A 27,788-nucleotide genomic window follows, 5' to 3' on the forward strand; every position below is an offset into this window, starting at 1 on the left:
AAAGTTGTTCATGTGTGATGATGTTAGCCCTCATAGTTGCCATTTTATTATAGTAAAAAAAAAATAACACATTTACACTGCATGCAAAAAAACGGCATGGTTTTTGTTTAAAACTGTGTGGGACTAGCATAAAGTGGGCATGTCTGTAAGCACTCATGGGTACCCATACAATCCCCTTTCAGTCAGATACCTTGGGGTGAGAGGCCAAGGGACCCCTTTGAATCGGCTGTGCCTTTTCTTCCTGGCCAAAATGTAATCTTGTGTTGGCCAACATGACTTGGTTGGTATGGGAGCTCCTGCAGGTCTCAGAAGACTGATATGCATGGACTAAAATTTTGCTCTACAGGTCACAGTGTTGGATCTGCAGAGAAGACTGGAGATACTGAAGTGCCAGTTGCAGGCTATCAACCAGATTGAAGTGGCTTTAACACTGGAGATGGATCTTCATGGAGCACTGTGCCATTCGGTGGTGGTGGTTCAACATCAAATGCAAATAAGGCAAGTCACTACAACATACCACTATTACCCAGTTACTACAATGACTCTGAACTACAAACTATCAATCTGTATTAGAAATCCAGTATTCATCCAGCTATCCTCAACAGTCACAGGTGTCTGGATATAATCTTGGGTATTTGTAGGGATATAGCAAAGGACTTCAATCAAAGTCAGAGCAGTGATGGGCAGCATGTACTTAAACTCAGAAATCAGATAATTCAAGCTTTCAAATACTGATTGTTCCTCAGATCCATGTTTTTTGTGTCAGGCATCGCAACAATAGAGGTTCGTTAGAAAACTGCTTTCAACTGATCCATTGTATCCTTTGACTTGTCAAATTGAAATAAAAATGTACCTTGTATCCTTTAACCTCCTTTTTCTTCTTCTTTCTTTTACCAAAGTCTGTGAGTTTCACATCAAGCCAGTGATCTGTTTGTGGGCCTCAGTAAGTAGTTCAGTTCATTCAGGTTTAAAATGCACCTACCATCACTCACTTGTATCAACTTTTCTAACCCGAGATGTTGTAACAGTTAACACTTTTTGCGATGTCTTTCAAAAGATTGTCACTTTATTATTATGCCTATTATGCCTTCTGTTTTTAAATATATATTCAACATAAAAAAATATGCTGTTCTGAAATTACAATCAATCATCATTATGTTCATTCTTTCTCAGTTTGATTCATTAAACATCCCATCAATGTAAGTATATTGCCACTTGGTGGTGATGGTTCAACCTTAAATGCAAATAAGGCAAGTAGCTGCGACATAAAACTATTTCTCAGTAACTACACTGACTCTGAATCCCAGGAGCTATCAATGTGTGCTAGAAATCATGTCATCTGGTTATCCTCAACAGCCACAGGTAGCAGAGTCTGAATATCAGCAGCCACAGATGCCCCAGGTGCCAAGCCACCCGCCCAAGCAGCAGCAGCTGCAGATGTCTAGCTACCTGCCCAGGCAGCAGCAGCAGCAGCAGCAGCAGCCCCAGGTGCCTCAGCAGTCTCAAATGCCCCAGGTGCCTAGCTACCTGCCAAAGCAGCAGAAGCCCCAGGTGCCTCAGCAGTCATAGATGCTTCAGGTGCCTAGCTACCTGCCCAAGAGGCCTCAGCAACAGCTGCCCAAGCAGCCTCAGCCACAGGTGCCCCAGGTGCCTAGCTACCCGCCCAACTAGCCCCGGCCAAATAGCTTCAAACAGGTAAACTGATCATGTTGTATTGGCTACATTAGCAGCATTGGTAAGTAATCTGTCCATCGTGAATTTCTTTCAGATATGACACAACTGGAGTTTATGGTAACAACCTTGGGTATTGGTCTGGGCATGGCTATGGACATCAATCAAATCCAGAGCAGCCACCACAATAATAGAGGTTCTTCAAAGACTGCTTTCAACTGAGCCATTGTATTGACTTGTCAAAATAAACCTTGTATCTTCAGTCTTTTTTTTTTTTTCCTCTTGTGGTCGGTAAATTTAAATTCAATTTGGCTTGTGGGCAACAGTTAATGTTGCAATTTGCTTCTATCATATCTATCTGGTTGACCAAGGTTTCTGGCATCATGACTTGTGTGCCAGATGGAAGTTCTTTTCTAAGCTTTTCTAACAACCCATTTCATGCCAACTTTGAAGCACATGTTTGAATCTTGCAAATCACATGGCTTATAGGCCAACATGTGGTATTTATCAGGACAAAGCTATTAGGTAAACTTTACAGCACCATTGACTGAACTCAAGGGATATTGTTGTACCTTGCTGTCAGGTATAATGTGTTGCCACAAATTTCATTTACCATTTCACATTTGTTTCTCAAAACAAACATGCAGAACATACCATAAGCCTTTACTGATCCCCAGAGGGGAAATTAAAGTGCAGCACAAATGAGTACAAATGAATATAGAGATGTAAAAGTCAAGACAACATAAAATAAAAGGTTAATGTCTTCCATAAGTGTGGCATTTTATTGTGCTTTTCTATGATTTTCTTTGATTTACTTTAATTAAAGGTATTAGGTTTTTAGGTATGAGAGGGAGTTTTTCTTTCTCATGATGTTGCATGTTTATCATAGTGAACAAATTGCAATTTAATTTTCTGTTCAATTCACACTCAATTTTCCAATATATAAAACTTGTATTTCATATCGCTTATCTATGTCTCAATTAAAACGTCAACTAAACGAAACTATTTTTGCACCAAACATATCCTGTGGGGAAAAACGCCCATTAAAGTCTGTGCCCTTGCATACATGACAAAGGTTTTTTCAACTTAAGGATTTCAGTTTTTCAACTTAACTTTCAATCAGGGTTTTTTTTTTTATTTTTTCTAACTGACTGCTGTGCCAAGTTAGATATTCAGGCTGCGGCTGCCATTTTTGCTATGTTTTTCTGGGAGAACAGTCATATGCATATGTTGCTGATATGCAACATGACTGTTTCTTAAATTAAGCTATTTGTATAGTTCCCTCTGTGCTGTTTCCTTGTTGCAGCAGCAGCTACATTTGTTGTGAACATAGTTATTTATGGAGGGGGAAGGTCATGCATTTTCTCCGTCACTCAGGGAGGCCTAAGGAAAAATATTTGTAGCTTCGGGGAGGGTCAAGAAAGAGTCACACTAAAGCATCCCTCTGACAGATTAAGTACAGTCCCTAAAAGCTTTATTAACTGGAAAAGGGTCTGAAGTTTATGATACGATTTCTTGCCAGTTCTGTTTTTACCCTTGTACCAACATTTGATATTACAGACGACATCCTCTCCACTAGAGGGCACACTGCTGCAAAGTGTGCACACAGCGACTGAAGAATGATTGGCACCTTGGTCTTCCAATAGGATAATTCAAAACCTCGACGTTTCGACCAATCAGATAACAACTTCTGACTCTACTGGGTGGGACCGGAAGTAGCCATTCGGACGCTTTTTGAAATTAGCTGTCAAGTGAGACACTTAGCTGTTACAGCGCTGCTAAAACCTCCAAAACAATAGGAAAACCTAAATGAACCAATATATTTGAAAATCTGAAAGCAGGAATCGGTTGGTCACTCTAGTCTTACTATATTATATCTTATATCTGTAAAGGTAAGTGTTAATTCAGTTGTGATTGGTTTGCTAGTATGCTAATGCTAATGTGTGTCCATTGAGCCACATCCAGTTTTAAACACAACCTTTGGGCCGATTTTGTCCCTGATTTTAGGATTACATATTAACGACTCCTGTTTTATATGTGTGTGAAAATGGTTGTGGTCGTTAACGTGTGATGCGTCAGTACATTTAGCCTCTGCCGGGTTGTTTTGAAGTCAGTTTTCAGTGCTTTTGTCTTTATGTCCTCTCAGTAAATCATCATGGGCGAGGTGGAGCTGTCCTGCCGGGCTTATGTGAAGATGTACCTGCACGCCTGCCTCTTTCCGCGTTGCAGCATCAACGGACTCCTGTTGTCGTCCAGCTCAGCAGGCGGTGCTGTCTGTGTGACAGACTGCGTCCCGCTGCTTCACTCCCACCTGCCCCTGGCTCCCATCACTCAGTTGGCCCTCACACAGGTAGGACATCTGCCGACAGGTATTGGTTCAGTTTAGCTGATCAGAATCCTCGTACTAGCATCAGCTAATCTGACTGGGGTTCGACAGTGGTGCAGCGTTAGGTTTTCTTGAAAGTCTGGTATGTGTAAGCCCTAAATCATACCTCTCATGGTAACACAATTCAAAATGTTTTACTCATTTCCCGACAACACTCATTGCATAACATTCTGTGTATACCCATACTATGTACTATTTAGTGTGCCAGAAAAAAAATTAGTAGGTATCAGTACATGATATGTCAAATACAGTATGCCAATAATATCATAATGTTCTACTGCATCAGGTCACATTGTGCAATCTGCAAGCCAGCATGCTTTTCTGGCTATTCTAAGCCACAGTCCTCTGCGCAGTGGAAGATCCGCCACATAAACTTAGCCGCAGACACATGACAGCTCATTGATAACTGTCAGGAGCGGCAATGACAGATGACAGCGCAATCAAGTGACTGATGGCCCTTCAAATTGTCATAATAGGAATATTAATTGTTTAACAACAAAGTAATCATAACGATTACCAACAACAAAAGGACATAACTGGAAATAAATGATAGAGAAATGCATGTGTAATTTTAACTATCATGAATATAATACTGCATGTTAGAATCCACAATGTATGCAAGTATAACTTAAAAGTTAAAAACACATTAAACAACAGCAGTGTTAACCAGGTTGACCTCTGTCTCTGGTGAGCTCAGCGAATGGCATTTTTTGATTTTATTGCCAAAGTAACATATATCAGCAAGAGGGTCAAAGTTCAGAGCGTAATGTCATGAGGAAATGGTATGTCCTGATTGTGTGCATACTGCCTGCAACAGTACATACTTCCTAAGGTGCGGTGCAGTACCTGCTAAAAGTAAAAAGAAGTATACAATTCAAAACCCGAAGCCTAAAGCTTGAGCTGTCTTTGGCAGTAAGCTCTGTAATTAATTATAAATGATTAAATGCGAAATCAGTGAGAAGGACACTGCTCAAATAGAATACATAGTGATGAGCCACATTATATTTGGTGTCTGTCAAAACTGCTTATCATTTCTTATGTTTCTCTGCAGAATCATGCTTTGGTATTTGTGCCAATGTTGAGACATGCATTAGCTGGTATACTTGGCAGTTTTCTTTTTTTTTTTAAATTAAATTAATACACATAGTAACTCCATTTTTTATGTATGTCCTAGATCTATTCAATATATAAGAAACCACAGGGCTTAACATTAACTTTTGGAAGTGTTGTAAGGCCGGAAACCAGGCCTCAGCTTTTGGTTGCCGAAACTGAAAATATGGTTGCCATTTTTAGTCACTTTAAATTAAATTAATTAAGATAGTATGTAGTTATACGTCAGCTTAATAATGAAAATGTCACATAAAAGAATGTTGAAGAGTTACTTATTACAGTAACTGAATAATATACTTTGTAGTTTATGTTTTTTCTCATACTTTACAGAATTTGAATCCATGTTATCCATGTTCTTGGTAAACACATACTAATAGTGCAACTGTTGCCATGTTGTCCAGGAAGCTACCGGTTGCTTGTTCATTCGTTCGCTCCTTTTCACATTTCTCTTTGCTGTTGTCTCTGAAACAGGTGCCTGTGTGTACACCAGTAAACACACCAATGCACGTGCAGCGTTTTCTTATTCTGGTTCTTACTGTAACAGCTTTTTTAAATATAACTAATGCAACAAATTTTAAAAATGTATTTATTTTAGGGTGCATGTTTTGCTGGCAGTTTGCGGGTTTTATTGTCTGTCATTATGTTAAATATATGGCAAAGAACTGTGGAAAAACATATTTTTGATGTTGGTGTAATCTGTCATTGATTTACTAGTCAGCCGTTGACTCATTGACTGATTTATCTCCCTGCTGAGAATGATACTTTATCCCAGTATCCTTTTCACTTAGTCCTCATTGTTAAAATGTTGTTTAAACTACACTGCATTGGTGCAAATTATGTAGACATGCGAACATTACTCTCATATGTGGAGGCTGAGCATGTCATTTCTGTGAAGGCTTTCCACCATATTTTGGAATTGGGCTGCAGAGATTTGCTCTGTAGAAATGGCAAATGTGGGGCATCGGTGGCTTACTGGTAGAGCAGGCGCCCCATGTACAAGGCTGTTGCCGCAGCGGCCCGGGTTCGACTCCAGCCTGTGGCCCTTTGCTGCATGTCACTCCCTCTCTCTCTCCCCCTTTCACACTTGTCTGTCCTATCAGGTAAAGGCTAAAAATTCCCCCAAAAAATCTTTAACAAAAAAAAAGAAATGGCAAATGTAATTTCCGCCTTCCTGGACAGAAAAGCGTGACAAACTCAGTCAGAAATTTTAAAGTTAGAGGAGCCTTTCAAGATTCTTGCAATACTTTCAAAACAGCTGCAGGAAAATAAGCTTATATGTAATTTATTATTTAGAAAAGGTTATGCTTTGCTCTGTGGCTCAAATGTGAACCAGGTAATCACTATATGATACAGTTTAAAGTGAAACAAGGAGCTACCAGTGTGAGAAACAAGATACAACACCAAGGCATGAGGGCTAAGAGGGTTTGGTGGACAAAGATGGAAGTGCTAACTTTATTCAGTAAGTTGAAACCCACAATAGAAACACAGATTTTTTATATAGTACCTTATCCAAGAGTTTATGAAAAAAGAGCATCTTGCCTAAAAAGACTGTGATGGAAAATTCTGGTATTTGACCATATCTAACCTATAGTGTGTTCTGCATGTGTTGTATAAGGTTACTTGTTTTGATGAAACTGAACTTCTCACCTAATAAGTATTGCGCATTTAACCCCTACTGTCACAGCAGTGTGAGATACAGCAGGGGCCTAATGGACATCAAGTGTCCTTGTAAGCCTCAAGAGATGTATCATAGGGATGCTTACTGCAGAACCACCTGAGTGCCATATATTTTGACTATTGACATGCATGTGTTTTGGGAACTACAAAGATAGCATTGCTTAAGAACATCTAGGCACTCACTCACTGACTGACTGTTCATGCGGTTGTATGTGTGTGATTCCATTCATGAATGCTTATTAAAACTCAAGAAAGACAGCCTAATTAAATAGTTGTTTTGCCACCACAAGACCAACCGTATGTGTTTTCCAGCATTAAAAAAAGCCCCAGGAAGATTCACCTAAATCTGCCCAAATATGAGCCTAATTTGAGAATGACGGTCTGTTCTCGTTTCAGGTGGATGTGTGGTGTTCACAGACTCAGCAGAGGATAGTTGGATACTATCAAGCCAATGCCTGCGTTTCAGATAGCAGGTTAGTTTCCTGTCCATGATGCCTCTCCAAACCCCTGCTTATTTCAGCTATACTACATCTTTTATGAGATGTTTCCTCAAATTTTTCATTCTTTTGGTTGAGTATTTTAGTAAAATGTTAACCTTTCTAACGTTTTATTTAATCTGTTTTAATCTTTTGAACCCAACAGCCCGACGCCGTGTGCACTGAAGATAGCTGATAAGATTTCTGAGCAGTTTGACAACGCAGTTTTGTTAATGGTAAGAATAAGTAAAGCAGTTTGTTTAACAATCCCTTCGCCTGTTTGCTAGTAGAGACAAGAATACGCTACAGTAGTGGTGAAACTATCTAGTGATGAGTCAGTTAAGTAAGTTTAAGTTATTCTTGGATTTCTCGATTTAGTATCACAAAGTTTTTCTTGGTAAGCAGTTTAAATGAATGTCACTTGAAATGTCACTGTTGATATTTTCTTTTATTATTTTGTTGGGGAATAAAACAGAAGTTTATTTTACAGGCCTTCAATTTCCTAATAATTTTCATTTTCTCTTTTTGATTTTGATAATTATTTTTATCAAAGGGGGGTGCATCTTGCTATTGACAGTTTACTTTGCAGATTTTCCAAAATTATAGATTTGTACAAAAATAAAATACAAGTAACAAAAGTAGTAATAATGACAGTAAGATTAGTAACAAAGTAATATTTAGTACAATTTAGAGTACAAATATAGAGTGCAAATAGACGAATTAATACATGAATAGAAAATGACACTAACTAAATCCAAAAGAAATAAAACAAGAATAAGATAACACAATGACATTACTAACCCCCAAGTGTTACACACACACACACACACACACACACACACACACACACACGTTTTGATATTGTATAAATTAAAAAATGGATTAGTCATGAGTTTCATACATTTATTGAATATGTTTTTGCTCCACAGCTTGATGGCGGAAAGATGTCGCCAGATTATCGGGTTCCTCCCATTGTGATGTACGAGCGTAAAGACTCAAGATGGATGCTCAAAGACAAACACACGTAAGTGACAGCTGACATTTTTGTCATGAGTTCAACCTCTCGGGCTGTAAACAGACTCCACCTTCCAACTTCCTAGTGCTTGATTCGTTCATGTAGTATAAGATCCCCAAGAAAATTGGGTTTGTTTTCTCTGTAATTGAAATTTAATTGATTCATTAGTTTTAGTTTTTACATGTAAAATTGATTTATAAACATATTTTTGATCTTTTTTTTCTTCACAAAATGGCCCAATCCTTTAAATCTTCCCTGGTACATACAAAATAAGTCAACATCAGGCATAATTTTTAATTCTTGCTTGCCCTAATCAAAGACCAGAACACTACATTAAAGGGATAGTTTGGATCCTGGGGGACCGTGGGGTTGTATGGGGTATTTGGAGGCTGCTTGGTATATTAACTTCAGTTTCCCGTTGGGAAGGGCTGTTTGACAGCAAGGTAAAGTAGTGAAAATATTCTAAATTTAGCATACACTCCAATAGATTTTATTAGGTTGCTAAAATACATTTTGTTGCCAACCCCTCCACAGCAGCACATTGCTTAGCTTCCATGGTGGCGCTCCTGCTGCTTCTCCAAACTACTCTATGTAATACACTGACTATGGTTAAGTACCTCACACAATCCCACTTCACAAGATCCAAACCTTCCCTTTAACACTGCCCTTTGTCCTTTTTTTATTTGTTATTTTTCACTGTGTTCAGGATAATGCTGAGACAGTGGGAGGAGACTCGGGCGATTGCCAGTCAGATGCTGGAGTCAGGTGATCACACACTACTGGTGGATTTTGACAGCCACTTGGACGACATTACAAAGGACTGGACCAACCAGAAACTGAACATCAAGATAGCCGAGCTCACCTCGCCAGCCAACGGGAACATCTAGACTGAGAAGTAGCATCAGTTTGTGGTAGAGCTCAGATTTATTTATGTTCTCACCCGACATCATGTGACTTTTATAATCTGACACAAACACACAGAGATTAGGTTTATTTTTAATGCCTTTTCTGGACTGAACAGGGACATGACATAGAACATGCATAAATAACAAATATATGTACAGCTTGGTAGATCTCCACAGTCATCCACCCCCTCCTCAGAGTATGCCTTGTGGTCCAGCCCAACACGCTGCTGATTTAAAGGAAAAATTCACCTTAAATACACCTTTTGACACTATTTCAATGCACCTGTGGTACTTTTGATCCCGTTTTGTCTTTTTGTTGCTTTTTATTGTTATTTCTGTGTACATAACAAGCTCCAGGGAGTGGACAAATAACAGAAATGCCTTACAATACAAAAGTTCTGCAGTAAATACAGATTTGTTGAAGCTCAAAAGGTTTGTTTTCTGTCAGACTGTTAGGTGATTCAGGTTTGAATGCATGATATCCTGATTAGCTGATCAAGTGGAAAAACTAGAAATGCTTATGTATAAAAATATAAAAGTTATAAAAGTTTAAATTTATATTGCACTATAATTTAGTTGTAAGCAGAAGTGTTTATTTATGTATTTCTTTCAACAACTTTAACTTCTCCTGTGGGCACCCCTAAGTGGCAGCTGCTGTATAAATAATAGATAGATAATCGATGGCAGTATAGTAAAGGACAGTATATGTAATAATATAAAATGTCTTCTCAGGAAAAGTAATGATTGTTGATAAACATTCTACATGAATAAACCCTTAAAAACGTCCTTTATAGCTGCATACAGCCACATTATAGTTTGTTAAAAGTAGTTTATTAAATGGTAATTAATGCTGAAAAGGGGGTTAAAGTAAAGTGTTACCATAGCAACTCTTGGACATTTTGTATATGAATTCTCATAAATCATGTCAACTTTTGCTCAGTGTTAACCGCATTAGGAAAGAGGAACAGTGTTGCATGCTCAAGCACACACTTAGCACCATATTTGCATGTAAACACGCCAAATTACCACCTTTTAAAAAATGACCAACAAGTTGTATAGATGCATCTGAGAGCCTCGACAAAAGCCAAATATCCTGAGCTTCAGCAGACTGAATTTATTGCAGGACTTCTGTACTGAAATGTAGGTTTTGTACTTTTGTTTGACCCTTACCTATACACAATGATGCCAGTAAAATATTTTGAAAGATTTCAAATGTCTTTAAGAATTTGTAACTCTGAAAATACTAACCCAGAGTCACTCGTTCTCTCTTAGAGGTCAAGGTAACCTGTTTCCACTCTTGTAAATTTCATAACCCATAATAAAATTGCACTCAACGGCCTAGCTGAATGATTTCTGACAGTAGAGCAGGAGTAAAGAAGGTTTGATTTTTTTTCCTTTAAGAGTCCCCAAAGTCTCATCAACAGTGTGAAACAGCTTTTTTTATATTCTATTAAAAAACAACCTTCAGTCCACATTTGTAAATGTATCAATGTCCGACATGACAAAGAACTAACCTCAGAGTTTGAGTAAAAGGATACATTAAAAATATAAAAATGATTATGATGATAATGATAATTATTTTGTTTTTAATATAGCTACAACTACTTTCATGACGGTGTGTTTCCCTTTTATATTACAATAATAATTGACATCTAAACGCTTAACAAGACCAAGGAACAAAGTTTTTATAGTGCTGTAGTATAAACACATGACATCATTTGCTTAGGAGAATAACACGTGCAGCCATGATCGCAGAAGTAAGATCACATTTTCAAGGAAGGAAGACAACTAGAGCTGCAACTAGCGCTTATTTTCAGAATCAATTCGTTGTTTGGTCTATAAAATGTTAACAAGTAAAAAAAAAACAGCAACAAAAAAACAAGTACATTGAAGAAAGTGACAATTTTTCCACTAACAGTCAAAAACCTGAAGATATTAAAGTTAATGTCATATATGACAAAGAAAGAAGTGCAGATCTGAGAGGCTGAAGAATGTTCAGAGAATGTTTAAACGACTGACGGAAGTAATTGATTATCAAAGTGGCTGCTGATTAATTCTGTCAACTGACTAATTGTTGCAAATCTGAAGTTCTCAGTGTAGGCTTACATGTAGTGCTTCCAGTTCACCAACAAATCTCTACAAAGGTTGTGAGGAGTCAAAAGTCCATCCCAAAAAAGTTCATTATACATTTTCAGGGTCAAAAGATGCCACTTCATCTGTAGATCCAGTCTCAAAAAGCATTTTCGTAAGTGTTGTGAGACTTGTTTTATGTCTGTTAGAGCTGGGCGATAGGAAAATATACACTTGCCACAAATACTAGTCAGATATCTGACTCTGTAATGAATCTGGTTTTAATTTGGTGTATTTTAGATGATAGATTTACAGTGATGTTGAAATATCACTCAGCCCGGTTACTCTTATTTTGAAAGAATGGGCTTGTCTCTTACTTTGGAATGAATCCCCCCCCTCCCCACGTTGGACAAAGTGCTCAGATTGTCACGAGGGTAATTGCTTCAGAGTCCGGTTGAGGCACGGTGACCAGGTTCAGAGTTATTTCTCCCTTTGGAGACTCGTTGGCCAATGACTGGAGGAAGTTGATGGACTGAAAGAAGCACTGCGCGTCCTGGACCTGCTGCTCTGCCCATGAAAAGGTGATCTGCAGAGGAGAGCACAGGGACGAGCAGGTAACAATATTATTTTATTACAATTATTATCATTATTAATTATGTTTTACCTTAATTGTATTGAGGGCTTAAAAAAACAGCTTGTAACAATAACATAAATATAGGGATCAAACTCAATTTTGGGATCAATCACTTGATGACTTAAGATTTAAAATGAGTGTAATGAAATTTACATGAAAGAAAATATCATGAATATTGTTTGTGATTCAGAGGTCTACAAATGTTTTGCAGCCAATGCAAAAAGTTTTCAGGGAGCAATTAATAATAGTTATGTGTAATGTATACTATAAAGAAATTATAGTTTTAGAAAGGTAACTTTTAACTGATAATAGTTTTAAGGAAGTACTAATCAATAAAACTAAGTAAGTAAGTAAGTAACAATTACTGTAACAATTACGTTTAAGTAATAATTAATAGACAATACTTTTTAGTAAATAATAATTACCAATACTTTGAAGAAAATATTTATAGTTTTAACTAAGTTATAATTGATCAACAATAGTTTTAAGCAATGATTAATAAAAAAATACCTTTAATCAATGATGAGTTAATAATAGTTTTTAGTGTGTAATAATTTATAATTGTTTTTTAAGTAAAAAATATATATATTAGTTAAGATTTTTTTAAGTAAATACTAATTAATTTATTTATTTATTCAAGTAAATAACAGTAATAAGTATTTTTAAATAATAATTAAACAGTCTTAAATAATAATTGATTCCAATATTTTTAAATAATAATACCTTTAGGTAAGAAATAACTAATTTCATAATTAGTTAATAAGTTTAATTAATAAATAATTACCAATACTTTTATTCTTAATAATTATATAATATTTTCAAGTAAATGCAAATATTTTTAAGTAAATCTTAAGTACTTCGTATATTCGTATATTGGCGTATAATCGCCATTCGTATACTATTTTTGAGAAATGATTTATACACAATAGTTTTAAGTAATAAATAAGTCAAAAATAGTTTTAGTGAGTAATAATTTATAATACTTCTTAAGAAAATAACAATAATTACTATTTTTGTAAGTAATAATTAACAATAATTTTAAGTAAAAAGTTGCTATAACATTTGAGTGCAGTGTAAACTTCCTTTCAATATGATTTATTTGACGAAAACATGCCACTTTGAGTCTTAATCAGAAAATGTGAAAATATAAAAATTCATCCCCCAGGTGCTGAAAGCCCTATTTCAATCAAAAGCCTCACTGTGGTGATCATACCAGTTATAAATACATGAAGAAATAATCTTCTAAAATACACTTACATTTACCTTAACTATGATGAGTTTTCCAGATGGGTCTTCAGTGTTACTCAGCTCTTCTCCAAAACACAGAGTGACGCCACACTCAGGAGGCTCGCCACCGTTTGTACGGAAGTGATCCAGATCTGATTATGAGGGAAAATTAAAGTTACACAATGAATTTTACTGTACTAGGACTAGATTCAGTTTTTGGCCACATATATATATTTTTTTAAACAGATTTACTGGTTTGAGGTTAGATTTGGGATGTACACAAGCTATTCGGGGTTGTAACTGAAAATTAATTTAATTATTGATTTAATTTCTCAATTTTTGTCTATGTAATGTCAGAAAACACAAAAAAATGCCTTTTGAAACCAAAGTGGGTTAATCAAATTCTGTGTTTTAGATACAACAGTCCAAAACCCCAAACATTCATACTGTATATATCTAGCTTATTCATATCTACCTTACTTAGATAAGTTATTTATATTACTGCTATACATATATACATTACTCTGAACTTTACTTCTTTTACACTTTTAGTTAGATGCTAAACTGCATGTCATTGTCAGTACTCTGTGACATGAAAATAAAGTTGAATCTAGTTTCATTTAAATATGTATTTAGTTTGTGATCATATCTGACAAACAATTGAGAAGCTGTAACGACAGAATGCTTTCAATTTTTATCTTGAAAAATGACTGACTGTAATAATGAATCACTTAAGCTGCCATTAGTTTTTGTTCATAAATTTAAATTTAAATTTAAATCAACTAAATGTTTAAACTGTATATTAAATACATATGTTAGAAATTGTTCTGTTTTCTTCAGACTGTTCTTTGAAATTGAATTCAAACTGTCATGTTTACACACACTGGATTTAATTAATCAAGTAACCTGGCTTTAACCTAAATTTAATCACCTTAAAGACTTTGAGTCACATGAATTACGTGAATGTTCAGTGTCTCAGTGAGGTGTTAGAGGTTGAGCCAGAGATCAAACTCACCTCGCTTGAAGATCTCTTTACTGAAGAGCAACACTGGCTCTGTGTTTCTCTCCATCTTGTGCAGCCCCGGTGTGGTCGTGTGCGGCCCTGTCCAGAAGACCCGCCCCTGGCAGAACCTTTTACCATAAACTCCCCCAGACATGGTGGTCAGCACCACTCCTTTCTCCATGAAGGGCAGCAGGGTGAACAGAGCCTGCAGCTCTGGACCGGCCGGCAGCGTGGAGGGCGGCTCAGGCAGCGGGATACGAGGAAACCTGCCCTTCAGGGCGGCCGGCGTCGGTGGAACAGGAGAGGAAGGTAAGTACATTATCCTGACGTCGCTGTTCTGGATTTGACGTTTGAGGACCTCCTGTCCTAAATAATGAACCACCACATTGAAGTATTCCTGGACTGGAGAGACAGGAACAGAGACGGGGGAGGATTAAAACATGAGAAGTCAGGTTTAGGTAAATTAACAGATGCTTTAACTTTCAACCTACTGAATCATGTGCAATAATAACAGTTATTCTAGTGCAATAATTACATGGACTGTATTGCAATAATTACATTCATACTAGTGCAATTATTAAATTTATTCTAGTACAATAGCTAAATTTATTGTAATGCAAAAAATACTTCTATTCTAGTACAATAATTATATTTATTATATTGCAATAATTATATTTTATTGTAGTGCAAAAATGTAATTCTAGTGCAAAACTTAACTTTTATTCTAGTGCAATAATTGCTTTTATTATATTGCAATAACTAAATTTATTCTAATGCAAAACTTATTTTTATTCTAGTGCAAAAATTACTTTTTTTATATTACAATAAATACATTTATTTTAGTGTAAAACATAACTTTTATTATATTGCAATAATTACATTTATTCTGGTGCAAAAAATTACTTGTATTTTAGTGCAATGATATTAATTCAAGTGCAATAAATACTCTTATCCTAGTGCAAATTTACATGTATTTATTCATTTCAATTTGTTATTCTAGAAGCTGTGTTGTCAGCTGGTGATGTTCATTTTTCTGGAAGTTGTTTTGTTTTTGTTCCTGTGTCTTTTTAGTATTGTATTCTATAAAGTGACAGTAAAAGCTTTCTATTGTATTCAAAATAAAAGGTAAAATAATGTAGTTATAGTATTTAACCAGTGTCAGAAACAAACAAAACAACAGTCTAAATGTTATTATAAAAGCAAATTGGAAAATGGTCCAGCATTTATAAGGCATTGTACTCTGTTTAAAAAAAAAAAATCTGTTATGTGCATTTGTACAGAAGAACCGGTAAATGTTTGAAATTGAATACCTCCTGTGGGAGCAGGGACGCTTTCCTCGATCCGTACGTCTAACCTGATCTCATCAACCACTGCAGAGAGAGAGAGAGAAATTAAACAGGATAGATCAGTTGGTTGATTTAGAATAATGTCAAAGTTTGTTTTTTGGGTTGATACCAAATGACCAAATGTAAACAATGACTCACAACCATGGGTTCATGAAACTGGGTTACACAGAGAAATCAGGTTATGCAGGTAATTGGGCATCATGATATCATGCACTGTCAGAAACCTTGTCAATACTGACATACATCCAGCAGGTCAGTAATTAGATCTCTCCCCTTATTTTGGGTAACTTATTTTACTGTTGTTGTGCTGAGTAGCAGTCTTAGCCAGACTGTGGATGGGGTTATTTTGAATATTTGGCTGCTCTGCTACCTCAGCGATTCATCCCCATCTGAAACTGTCATATGTCACTGTGTGAATTCGTGACGAATAAAGTGGGGTCCTCCAGGAGTAATTTAGCTGATGAAATACGGTTTCTGTAATCGCCATACACATGTAGAGCTTGACTTAGATAAAGCAAAAAACTTGTCCTTTTAGGGAAGAAAGTAATTTGTAATTTCCATAAGGTGGTTTGCATTAAAAATGGATTTTCAAAAACTTAAAAGCAACATGTCTTCTCCATGGCAGTCATTATTCTGCAAGTAGCTATGGCAAATCTCCTTATATGAGTGAAGTCAGTTGAGTTAGATGGCTGGTTAGTTAGTGTTTAAGGTCAAGAAAGAACCAATTACACGTCACGTACAGATACACCTCTCTGTCACTTCTATATCTACATGAAGTGTGGAATTTCAGATTGTAATTTCACAAAAAATCCCATTAATTTATCCTGTACAGATCTGACATGAAGTCAAGGAGTTCATATCTAGAAAAGGAAAGCATGTCAGACTCTTAAGCTGTATTGATCGACTCTGTTATCGACCACACAATCAGTGCCTGCTGTAAAACGATGCAGCTGAACTCACCCTCTCTCTGCGTGGTGGTGTTGTGCTGTGTGGATTCATCCATCTGGGCGGGGGTTTCGCTCCACAGCAGAGCCTCTTCGACACACTGAGAATCACAGAGATTGCAGTTCTTTTGAAATCTCACTGAAACTTGTGAACAGCAGGTGGATGACACCTTCAGCTCACAAATGTTCAAAAAGGCAGTAAGATACCTTATTATACCTAATAACTTTTGTCTCTTCTGACTGTAATAACAATGTCAACTTAAACATGTGAACACTTGGGTAGGAATCCCTCAAGAACATATGGCTCACATCTTGACAGTCTCTCAGCTTCCTTACTGAGCTTCCTTACTCCATAGTGTAGCATGCTAACATGCTAAAAGGTAAAAACCTTTGTCGTGTCTCACATCCAAATTATACTGTACAGATAACATGCATACTGACTGCATATTGCCGATGCACTGGACACCCTAAATACTTTGTATTTCACCCCAGTAGTGTGGTTTTGCAGGACATATTAGTGCACGCTTCAACAAGCTCTGTAACCAACTCAGTCCCCCTCAGCTGTGTGCACATTCATACTTCATATGATAACTTGCATATAGCTTTGTAAGAATGCAGAACAAAGCTCCTAAACTATTTTGGCTTGATGAAAATGGGAAGTTGGACTGTGTGGCAAAGTATAGGCTTGTTTTAATTGTAAAGTTTGGAAAATTAGGTAGACTGAATACACAAGTATGAGGGCACACAGAATATACTGTCCATGGTTTCCTATAATTTGTAATTTGGTCTCACACCTGTTTACATGTAAACTGTGCTGTGAGCAAAAATCTAACTGAATATTTGTAAATTGATGATTGCCAGAAAAAAAGAAAATCATTCCTGTTTAAAATTACAGCTAGGTGTAAGGTCTAGAGTTGTACCGATACCATTGGACTATCGGAAATGCATCCGATACTGCCTAAAATGCGGTATCGGGTATCGGCAAGTAGAGCCTATGACCAATCCGATACCGCGTAATGCCTCACGTCATTACGCATACGCATGCTACGAGCAAATGAAACAGAAACGGAGCGGAGTTTAAAAAGCATTCTACTGTAGCCCTTAAAATGTCTTTTTTACCAAATTGTGTGGCTGCACTTTAACCTGTGTCTTGATCTGTGTCAACACTGGGTAATGATAATAAAAAAAAAAGTTTTATGGCATTCATTCGACTATAATGTATTTATTTCTTAATATTTTACATACAGTTTTAGGAGTTGAGACATACAATAATTCATATCCCATCCATTTTTATTTTACGCGCTGGTATTGGATCAGTACTCAGTATCGGTAGATACCTAAGGTTCAGGGATTGGAATCGGTATCGGGAAGGAAAAAGTGGTATCGGTACATCTCTAGTAAGGTCCTCTGTTGGTTTAATCTTGGGGTTCAAGCAAAGATTAGATTAATAAACAACTTTATGGGTTATGGTTTTGCTAGCTTAGCCAAAAGTGACAAGATGATCCAATGCTAGCCGATGACAATGCGCATCAAGCACACATCACTCTACGTGACGCAGGACCTAAGGTATCACCCCTGAGTGAAATACCAAGTTTTTAGGGAGTCCTGTTGATGCGCTCCTTCTCCCACAATGCAATGCACAGAGGAGATGGAGTAGCTGAAAAAAAATGTAAAAAAAACTGTGGATGGTGGTGAAACTGCTCAAATAAAACCTAGAATTTTTTATGTGAAGTTTAATCAGCTAGTATCTTTCCAAAGTTGCAGTTTGTATCATTTTCTGTTGGTATAAAATGGTAACGCATGTTTTTTTTTTTTTTTGTACACTTAAACAGTAAACTATGATGATGATAAGCATGTAGCGTATACTGTATAGAATAAGTGTATTGGCGTCAGATAAATGTGGTGGAGATGTAGAGGAGCAGAAGTATAAAGTGTCATAAAATTGACATACTTTGATTAAGTAAATACTCACCAGCTGCGAGGTCACTTCCTCCATCTTTATCTGCTTAGTCTGACCAACGTCGCTGCTCTCTGATTCACTACTGCTCCTCCTCCTTTTTGGCCTTTTGGTGACTTTTACTCTGCTTTTCTTTTCAGGAACCACCATACCTAAACAGGGAGAGAGCAAAACATTTGAATAATCCAACCAAATAACCTAATAATAATAATTGTATCTGTGGGTATATGATACATGAATGAACAAACAAAGTAGCTTCTGGTCATCTTATGCTTTCATCACTAATGTCTCCCAGTAAACACACTTGTCCCAGTTTACCAGGTTGACATTGGCTGAACTTTTTTGCCCCGTATCAACTCACTGCCCTGCTGACTCAGCAACTGAGGTGATAATACAGACGAGTCACTTGATTTGTTATATTTGTTGTTGTGCACACTGCACTCCAGTATCTGAGGTATCTGTACTTAATATGAGTATTTCCATTTTATGATAATTAATACTTCCACTCCACTACATCTCAGAGGTATGCACTGAACTTTTTACGCCACTACACTTATTTGATACCTTTAGTTACTTTGCAAATTCAGATTCTTAGTACAAATTACAATCAACTAATAATTTATACAGTAGTGGATGAAGTACTCAGATCTTTTATTGAGATAAAAGTAGTAATACCATAGAGGAGAATAATTTGTTACAGGTAAAGTCCTGCATTCAGAATCTTACTTAAATAAAAATATGACAAAATATACTTTACGTATCAGAAGTTCTTAAGTATTAATTATGCAATAAATCAATTTGGAATTAAATATACTAAAATAATCTACTATAAGTAGGCATGAATGAATTGATCAAATATAACATAAATTAATGTCTGTTTTAATTTGCTTCTGTATTGATTTACCTATTAATTTCCCTATTTATTTAATTTCCTACTTAATTTTCCCCTTTATTTATTTATTTTTACATTTATTTATTTTCTATTTAATTCTCCCTTTTATGTTTTCAGTTATTTCTTTTTTTTTTTTACATTTATTTATTTTTATCTAATTTTCTCTTTTATTTATTTATTAATTTATTTATTTATTTTACATTTATTTATTTTCTATTTAATTTCCCTTCCATGTTTTCAGTTATTTCTTTTAAATGTGTTGATTTATTTACATATTAATCTATTAGAAAATCTAAGTGCTGAAGTCACCAGAAACAGCAGCTGAAGAGGTCAAAATCCCCCTGGCTTAGTAATGATTATTATTATACACAGATTGTATAATAGAGACATGCAAGAAAAATATAAAGACTAAATGAGGACATTTGAGTATTTTAGAGCAAAAAAGAAGAGAGTGGATGTGATTCAATATGGAAAAGGTAACAAGTAAAAAAACGCGTTAAGTACAATAACAGATGGGGAACGATAGGGTGGAAAGGGTGGAAAGTCCATTGCAACACAGGCAGGAGAGGTTTCTAAAGTCACATTGTGTAACATTTTAATCAGTGGTTTGCACTGATCTTTTAACACGCAGCAGTGAGGGTGTGAGTCTGTGTGCTGTGTGAGGAAAATTCTAAGAATAAAGACTGTTAATCACTGACTGCAAACATGAACTCACTTCCCTCTGAGAAAGCAGCTGCAGATTTGTACATGTACACCAAAAGTCTTTACAAGAAAATAAAGCAATGATTTAAGTGACTAAACCTGTATTTTCTTTAATACGTTAAACGGGTACTAAAAGTACTAAAAAGTTAATCTAAACTAAACACTTAAATTCAAAACTCTGCAACTAATGACATTTTTCATTACCGATTACTTCGCCGATTATCTTTTTAATAAATTAATCATTTAGTTGACAATACATCAATAAGATTGTGGAGGAAAAAAAACATACTCAGCTGCCTATTATCTTTATGTTAATCAACTAATAATTTTAGCTCGAATTCTGTTTAGTTCTGTTAGTTTTAATGATAAACTAAAGAAATGAGTCATTGAGAGTCGTCTTCTATGTCTTTTGTAGGGATCTCATTTTACATCATTTCTTAAATCCAAGCAAACTGAAATTAAAAAGGAATAAATGTGTTATTGTGTGAACATGTCTCAATAAATGCAGTTAAATAGTACGAAACATACATTTGATTATTTTATTGCTACATGTCATAATATATAACATAATAAACTTTATTTATATAGTGCGAAAATTAAATTAAAAAAATTGTATGGCATGTACTGTTTTCTTTCATGCTTTATTTACTGTGTCATATTTTTGTGTGACAAATAAATTGATTGGATTCTTCATTTTTAACATTTTTTAAAAATGTAATTTTTTTTTTACTAAATTTCTACATTGATTTTATTTCATGTTTTTAATCTTTTTTATTTCTATTTTTTAACATTTAATTTATTATTGTTATTGTAATTGTTAATTAATTCAAATTTATTATTATTTTTTAATTAAATCTTTTTGGTTAAATTTTGTTATCACTATTTCTACCTCTCTGTGTATAGAGGTATTTACCTGTGTGTATTTACTTGTCAGTAAACAGGCATTGAAACTACTGATTCATGTGGGATGATAAAACCCAGCTACATATTAAATGTTGTTTTATATTGTGATACATTTCTAACATGTCAGAAAATTTAAAATAACATCCTTTCTTCAGTTCTTGTATTTGAGGATCATGTGTTTACATAGGACAAGAAACAAACCACTTATTGTGATATTTTTACAACCAGAACAATATTTTAAGGGTGCAGCAGTGGGCACACTTCACATCAAGGCTGCAGATGTTAAATTGAATCCTCCCTGTTGCTGCTGATGGTCTTATCAGAATATTCCTTCCTGTCTGTGGCTGACAGATAAAATTATATAAAAACGAGTAACTGCCTCATTCATCCTGAACACAGAGCAAATAAATGAGGATCACAGTAAAAATACTTGTTTTAATTTATGAGATGTCAACATGCTGAGTGTTAAATACATAACCAGGGGTGACAATGGGATAAAACTCTAAGATTCCGAGCAAATAAATATATATTATTACACAAGCAGCAGCAGAGTGTACATTTACTTTGCACCACTGCTTGAGGTACTTGTACTTTCTTAAGTATTTCCATTTCATATTACTTTATACTTCTACTCTGATACATTCAGATTCAGATAACCAATACAAAATATAATGTACTAAGAATTATGATGTATTTATATGAATTAAGTCACTTGGCAGTACATAAAGTACCTTTAACATATCATTAATTTAATAATACATATTTATGCGATCTAATAAAATTATTATTATTCTGAAATGCACAATTCTGCATAATAAGCATTTTGGTATTTTAGGTATGTTTTTGCACTTTTACTTAGTTTAGTAGACACCATATTTACTCAATTTATTCTTTTGATTTTTCACTTTATTATTTTTCATCTTTCTTACTCATTTTATTCATCTTCATTTGTTTTTATTCATCTTCATTTGCTTTTATATAAACATTCGCATGACAGTCGGTGTTCCCTTTATTGATTTTTACTATTGTGTATTCTCATTAAAGATGACATTTTTTTTATTTATGCTTATCTTGCTTTAGCTTAGAGTTTAGTTTAAGAGATTTTTTGGTCCTCATCATATAGAGTTTTTTCCCCTTATTAGGTAGTGTAGTTAGACGGTCAAGTCTTTTGCCCTCTCCTTCGCCATATAGGGAGGGGGATGTTTGGCTTGCCTGTGCTTATGGCCTGTGACTTCTGCCTGGGTTTTCATCTCCCACGTTGGAGGCTGGTGGTACTGGCGTTTGGCTGGTATGGGCGGTACTCGTAGGTCATAAGGTCATTAGATAATAGGGAATGAGTGTGATGAAAAATTCTGGTATTTGACCCTTTTTTAACCTATAGCGTATTCTGCATGTTTTTGTATAAGGTTACTTGCTATGATGTATGGTGTATAATGCTCAGTTAACCCCTACTGTGACAGCAGTAAGAGATACAGTAGAGGCCTAATGGAAGAAGGTTAAAGGTTATGAGTCAGGGAGGCTCTAGATAGTTTAGATTTTTTTTTTTTTTTTTTTTTTTTTGAAGTGGGGTTGTATGAGGTACTTTTCCATAGTCAGTGTATTACCTACAATAGGTTTCAGTCAGCACATGCCCAGTTTGGAGAAGCAGGCTGGAGTACCAACATGAAAGCTCAGCAATGTAATGCTGTGGATGGGGTCAGCAGCAAAATGTATTTTAACCACCTAAAAAAGTCCCATGTACAAAACAATCAATATCAGCCTATGTGTCCACTATATTTAGAATATTTTCACCGCTTTACCTTAATGTCAGACAGCAAATTTCAATGGGGAAATTAAGTAGTTACATCGCTCTCTTCAAAGCCAAGCTCCACAGTTAGTGGTTTCACACCGGCACGGTTCTGGTTCCGGCTCTGTTCTGGAGTCTCAGAACCTTGGTGCTGTCTGGCGAACTAGCCCGTGTCCACACCAGTTTAAGCGGAACCAAAGTGGGAGGACGTTACTCCGCGTCACTCAGGCAGAAGTAAACATAACAGCGGCAAACAGAAATAGGCACAGCAGCCGGCAAAATAACCCTTTTTGTCAATAGAGTCTGGTGGCTTTGATTAGAGCATAGACTGGGAACTGAAGCTAATACCTGCTACCTTGTTGGAAAGGGCTGTCTGAAGACAATATAAAGTTGTAAAAATGTTCTAAATATAGCATACACCTGAATTGATATGGAATTTTTTAGGTGGCTGTCCCTCAGCTTACCCTCTGTGGCGGATTCCAGCCTGCTGCTCCAAACTGGGGGCGCCCCAACAAACAACTTACAAAGGTATTATACTGACTATGGATAAGTACCCCATACAACCCCACTTCAAAAAAATCTGAACTATCCCTTTAAGTAAACTTATGAATTTAGGACATTTGCCTGTAACAGAGTATTTCTACCAGTGTGGTATTATTCCCACTTCCATCACTGCTTACAAGCGCAGTATTTTGGCAAAACTGGATGAGAACTTTTTACCACTTAGAAATATTCACCACTGTATTAAACACAATAACTTATTATGAACAACAGTGTCAACAGTATGAGGGTATTGTCAACAGTATTTGTATATGATCTGTCAAGTTACCGGCTGAGTTTGGTTATTCTGACATTAAATTCATTAAGAACTCTCTCTGCAGGCTGTTTGTAATACTTTAAAGTACTGTAACACACATGATACCCGTGGTCCTAACATATAAACTCGCATTAAAGCCAATATATGGTGACGAGAAACCTCTGAAAATCACCACTGATTTAGCGACAGTGTCTTCATTGTGGAAACATTCTGACTGTGACCTGTGATTGTGTCTTTATACAGTGTGCAAATCTGCTCTGGTCATGTTCATCTGGACACTGGTGGGAAGAAGTGAAGCTGGCATCAACAAAAAGGTAAACCAGATGTTTTCTTATCATGTAATGCCACTGTGTGACAGTTATCTTCATTATTGATGAATCTGTCTATAAAATTTGTGAGAGTAGTAAAAAAAAAAAAAAAGGTTTTGTTCAACCAACAGTCAAAAAAACACAAATATTTAACTTAAAATGATGTTAAACAGAGAAAAGCAGCAAATCCTTATTTTCAGTTGATTGACAAACTGTCTCAGCACCAATGTTCTGTTAACTGCAGTGCTAAATATCTGTGGCTGTTTGAAGATTGTCTAAGGTAAATATACTGCATAACATAATTAAAAAACTGAAATATAAACGTTTGATTTGAGATTAAAATGAAGCAGGTGTCATGTTAAATTGCAGATACAAGCTGAGTTCAGATGTGAGATATGAGATGCATGTGTAAAAATATAATATGTGCCAGGTTGTACCAAAGTACTTACTTTTGGAAGTCCCAGATGTTGGATCTTTCTGTCGGCACATTCTTTCACCTTTCGTTTAAAATCGGCTTGGCCTTTACCTACTTTTTAACTTTGTTGTTGGAGATTCAAAATTCTGTTTTTACAGCTTAAAGTTATTCAGTTTTCTACATTTTGTAAGTTTTGAGTTTATTATTGATTGTGAGTCAACAAGCTGTGACCTCACATTTAGGAAAATAACAGCGGTGAGTCTGTTTGGAACAGATCAACTGACTGAAACAAACCACAAGCCAAATAGTGCCTGAAGAATTTGGGAAAGCTCAATTCTGTCCCAAGCAGAGTGTGTGGAGTAAGATGTGCTGGAGTCTTACCCTGCTCGCTGATGGGGACAAGGCGGTAGACCTTGTAGGGTTCAGAGATGTCCAGCTGGGCTCGCTCCATCACCTCTGTAAACTCTGGACTCTTGTTGAGGGCGCAGCGCAGGCGGGTCTTCCAGGAGGCCGGGCTGTCCTGACTCCCGTCTGTAGGCTTACCTTTGAACTGCGCCCACGCCTGCAGAGGAAAAACATCTCTCTTTAGTGATTCGGATCGTTAGTGTTTTGGGAGTTGTGTGTTTAGAGCCAAGAAACTCGTCTTGACCTTGAAGATGGCGGCGTCCTCATCTTTACGGAAGTCCTGTTTGCCAGCGTGTTTCCACGGGATGCGGAACATGGTTTTGGCTTCATCGTCCCACATCAGCCCCGGGAATTTCCCGCTGCTGACCTGCAACAGCCAAACATACACAACAACTGAGTTAATTTACTCACCTCAAGTTCCTTTGAACAGTGTCCTCAAACTGTCCAGTCTAATAAGAATATCTGTGCTGTTCCTGCAACATTACTGAAGGGTAACTTTGGTACTTTTCATCCTGGACTCTGTTTTCCTCGATTTTGTATCTAAATGACTAATCTGAGCGTGATTTTTTTTTTTTTAACTGGTCCAGTACTGAGTGAGAGCGCTGCAGCCAGCAGCTGTGAACATGGCTGCAATGTAATCTCTGCTGGCAACAATGCACCATCATTTTACTTCCACTAGAAGTGTTTTGCCACTGACAGGCTCAGATTGTTATTCAAAGTGTCTGACAACATTCTGGAAAGGATCCCTACAGAGATAGACCTTTTTGTTAAAGAGTGAGATTCTTTTTGTTTAGCCAGAGACAGACTCCAAATCGCCATCACCAAACCCACCAGACTCTTTAACAAAAAGGTCTATCTCTGTGGGGATCCTTTCCATAATGTCAGACACATTGTTATTGTTATCATTAACAATCTGAGCCTGTCAGTTGCATAAACAAACACTTCTAGTGCCCTGAGTGGTTACATTGCTGCCTGTTTCATGGCTCCAGGCTGCAGTGGTCTCACTCAATACAGTACCAGTTTCAAAATTTGTTTTTCCCTTTAGTCACATAGACACAAAAACATTAGAAAATAGGCCCCAAGTTGAAAAATACCAACCTCACCCTATTACAACAATCACATGGTTAGTGCTGGAAAGGCTGCTGGGGAGACCTGGCCCAGATAAGTCAAAGATAATTAATAATTTTTTAACAACATTTGACATTTTATACACTAAATAATTAATGGTGAAAATACTTTAAAGATTAATTGATAATGAAAGTACTAATTAGTAAAACTACTAAGTTAATGGTTACTTCACAAATTAAGATTTCTGCACACAAAACATGAAAATGTCAAAGTAGAGCTGAATCTTTTAACTGGCAAACAGTTTTCATGTAAAAGTGTAAAAATATAAAAAATTATGTAAATGTAAACATATTTTAGGGTTCCACCTTTACAGATGTGAAGATTTGCTGCCATTCCTTTGAACAATATTCATACTTGTGATGTATGAGTAATAATGTTGAGGTTAAACAAACATTGTGAAGGAGTCCCATTGGGCTCTGGGTCATTATGACAAACATTTGTCACTATTACTACTAACCAAACAATCAATTTATTGAAGGAGAAAATAATCAGATTAATTCATAATGAAAATAATAATCATCTTAACCAGCTACAACAGTCAAATCCTGCTTTTACATTTAATGCATGAGTCAGAATCATCTACTGTAATAACATCATATCTAACAGTATAAAAGTCACAGGGGACAGTTTGATACTTTAACTACATTTCACTGATTATTCTTAAATACTTTTACTAAAGTACATGTACTTGTAATGGATTACTTTTACACTGTAGTATAAGTACATTTATTTAAGTAAATGACCTAAATACTTCCAGCACTGATGTACAGCAATGTGTTTGTCTAATGTCACAACAGCTCATTCTGCCTCTTTCCCTTTCCATCTCCCCCTCACCCCCTACCTCACCCCTCACCCTGCCTCACACACACTTTTTTTAACACACACACACACACCTGTTCGACGATCCACGAGCGCAGTCTGCGCGTGGAGCGCATTCTCCCTGCTGCCATGACTCTAGACTAAAAACACAAGAGACACAGACTGACACAAACAATAAACAACCACCATCAGCTGCATGTTACAAGATGTTCCTCCCCGACCGCTTCATAATAATAAGTCATTCATAACAACTATTTGAAAGATTAACAATAAAAACATTAAATGTAAAACCTTTAACGTCGACTTGCGTCAATGCAAATATCTGTTTTAGACTCGTGTGTGTAGTTGTAGCTCTCTCACACACACAACCCACACAAAAACTCCATTACTTCAATCAGCTATTTTTTTTATTTTTTTTTAAATCTGGTGTAAAAACTAAACCCAGAATCTGCTCTCACCTGTCATGGTGGTATTTATAAGTACAAATATAGAGGCTGAGGTGTTAAATTAAGGAAGTAAATTTAAGTTTCGTTTACCTCGGTTACGTTTCCTCCGCGGTGCCTGCAGACTGCGAGTGTGTGTGCTCCACTGCTGCTGCACACCCTGCTACCTCACGCAGAGACGATCCTTTTCCCAGAAGTCACGTGACTTAAAGGAAACTGTCTCTGTGGTGGCCACCAGGGGGCGACAACGGACATGCGCATTAAAACATCTATACAGAACCAAAACATATGAATTTAGGTGATCTATTGATATAAATAAACTTGTTTTACTGATATAAAAATTATTTCAATAGAGCCACCGCTTAAATACTCTATTCATAGTATTAAATTATCATCTTATGGCATATTTTGTGTTCTCTCTTTTATATTACCAGGCTGCATTGCTGCAAAGTACATTTACTCAAGCATTCTACTATTTTGAGGGATTTGTACTGTACTTGAGTATTTCCAATTCATGCTGCTTTATACTTTTACTTTACTTCATCTCAGAGGTAAATAATATAGACTACTTTTTATTAAAACAAAAATATAAGTCAACTAAAAATAAGGAGGTTTTATTATAGGTTAAGATACCCAGCTGCAACATTAAAGTATTGAACACATTAATGCATCAGAAATTATAAAACAGTAATATAATATATATGATTCTGAAAAGTCCCATTCTTCTTCTAATAAATACTTTTACTTTT

At 36.1% G+C, this 27,788-nt stretch overlaps 2 protein-coding genes across 4 annotated transcripts; one reads left to right on the top strand and one right to left on the bottom strand.

Annotated features, from left to right (window-relative positions):
• The first annotated feature begins 3,399 nt into the window (after nt 1–3,399).
• emc9 (ER membrane protein complex subunit 9) lies at nt 3,400–10,453 on the top strand. The gene is made up of 6 exons (XM_049565410.1): nt 3,400–3,563; nt 3,818–4,021; nt 7,241–7,317; nt 7,487–7,556; nt 8,250–8,344; nt 9,042–10,453. The coding sequence occupies exons 2-6, from the start codon at nt 3,827–3,829 to the stop codon at nt 9,220–9,222; spliced, it is 618 nt and encodes a 205-aa protein (XP_049421367.1). The 5' UTR covers nt 3,400–3,563; nt 3,818–3,826; the 3' UTR covers nt 9,223–10,453.
• irf9 (interferon regulatory factor 9) lies at nt 9,454–27,281 on the bottom strand. Of its 3 annotated transcripts, none has more exons than XM_049565403.1 (10): nt 27,133–27,281; nt 26,671–26,736; nt 24,894–25,016; nt 24,626–24,806; nt 18,437–18,573; nt 16,481–16,565; nt 15,485–15,544; nt 14,187–14,576; nt 13,202–13,323; nt 9,454–11,896 (listed from the first exon to the last, which is right to left on the bottom strand). In XM_049565403.1, exons 2-10 carry the CDS (start codon nt 26,725–26,727, stop codon nt 11,729–11,731), a joined length of 1,323 nt encoding a protein of 440 aa, XP_049421360.1. In that variant the 5' UTR covers nt 26,728–26,736; nt 27,133–27,281; the 3' UTR covers nt 9,454–11,728. The 3 variants fall into 3 exon arrangements, with proteins under 3 accessions (XP_049421360.1, XP_049421361.1, XP_049421363.1); XM_049565404.1 differs by having other exon boundaries at nt 26,671–26,758; nt 27,133–27,190; XM_049565406.1 differs by having other exon boundaries at nt 9,456–11,896; nt 13,208–13,323; nt 27,133–27,279.
• Nucleotides 27,282–27,788: the final 507 nt, after the last annotated feature.

This window comes from Epinephelus fuscoguttatus, linkage group LG21 (genome assembly GCF_011397635.1).
Source record: "Epinephelus fuscoguttatus linkage group LG21, E.fuscoguttatus.final_Chr_v1".
NCBI classification, from domain to species: domain Eukaryota; kingdom Metazoa; phylum Chordata; class Actinopteri; order Perciformes; family Serranidae; genus Epinephelus; species Epinephelus fuscoguttatus.

Excerpts from the sequence above, each read along its gene's own strand:
- emc9 (XM_049565410.1), top strand. The coding sequence starts at position 3,827 with ATGGGCGAGGTGGAGCTGTCCTGCCGGGCTTATGTGAAGATGTACCTG. Across the intron at positions 4,022-7,240 it reads CTCAGTTGGCCCTCACACAG|GTGGATGTGTGGTGTTCACA; the intron begins GTAGGACATCTG and ends TTCTCGTTTCAG. Across the intron at positions 8,345-9,041 it reads ATGCTCAAAGACAAACACAC|GATAATGCTGAGACAGTGGG; the intron begins GTAAGTGACAGC and ends CACTGTGTTCAG.
- irf9 (XM_049565403.1), bottom strand. The coding sequence starts at position 26,727 with ATGGCAGCAGGGAGAATGCGCTCCACGCGCAGACTGCGCTCGTGGATC. Across the intron at positions 25,017-26,670 it reads GCTCGTGGATCGTCGAACAG|GTCAGCAGCGGGAAATTCCC; the intron begins GTGTGTGTGTGT and ends TGGCTGTTGCAG. Across the intron at positions 18,574-24,625 it reads TGTCCCCATCAGCGAGCAGG|GTATGGTGGTTCCTGAAAAG; the intron begins GTAAGACTCCAG and ends CTCCCTGTTTAG.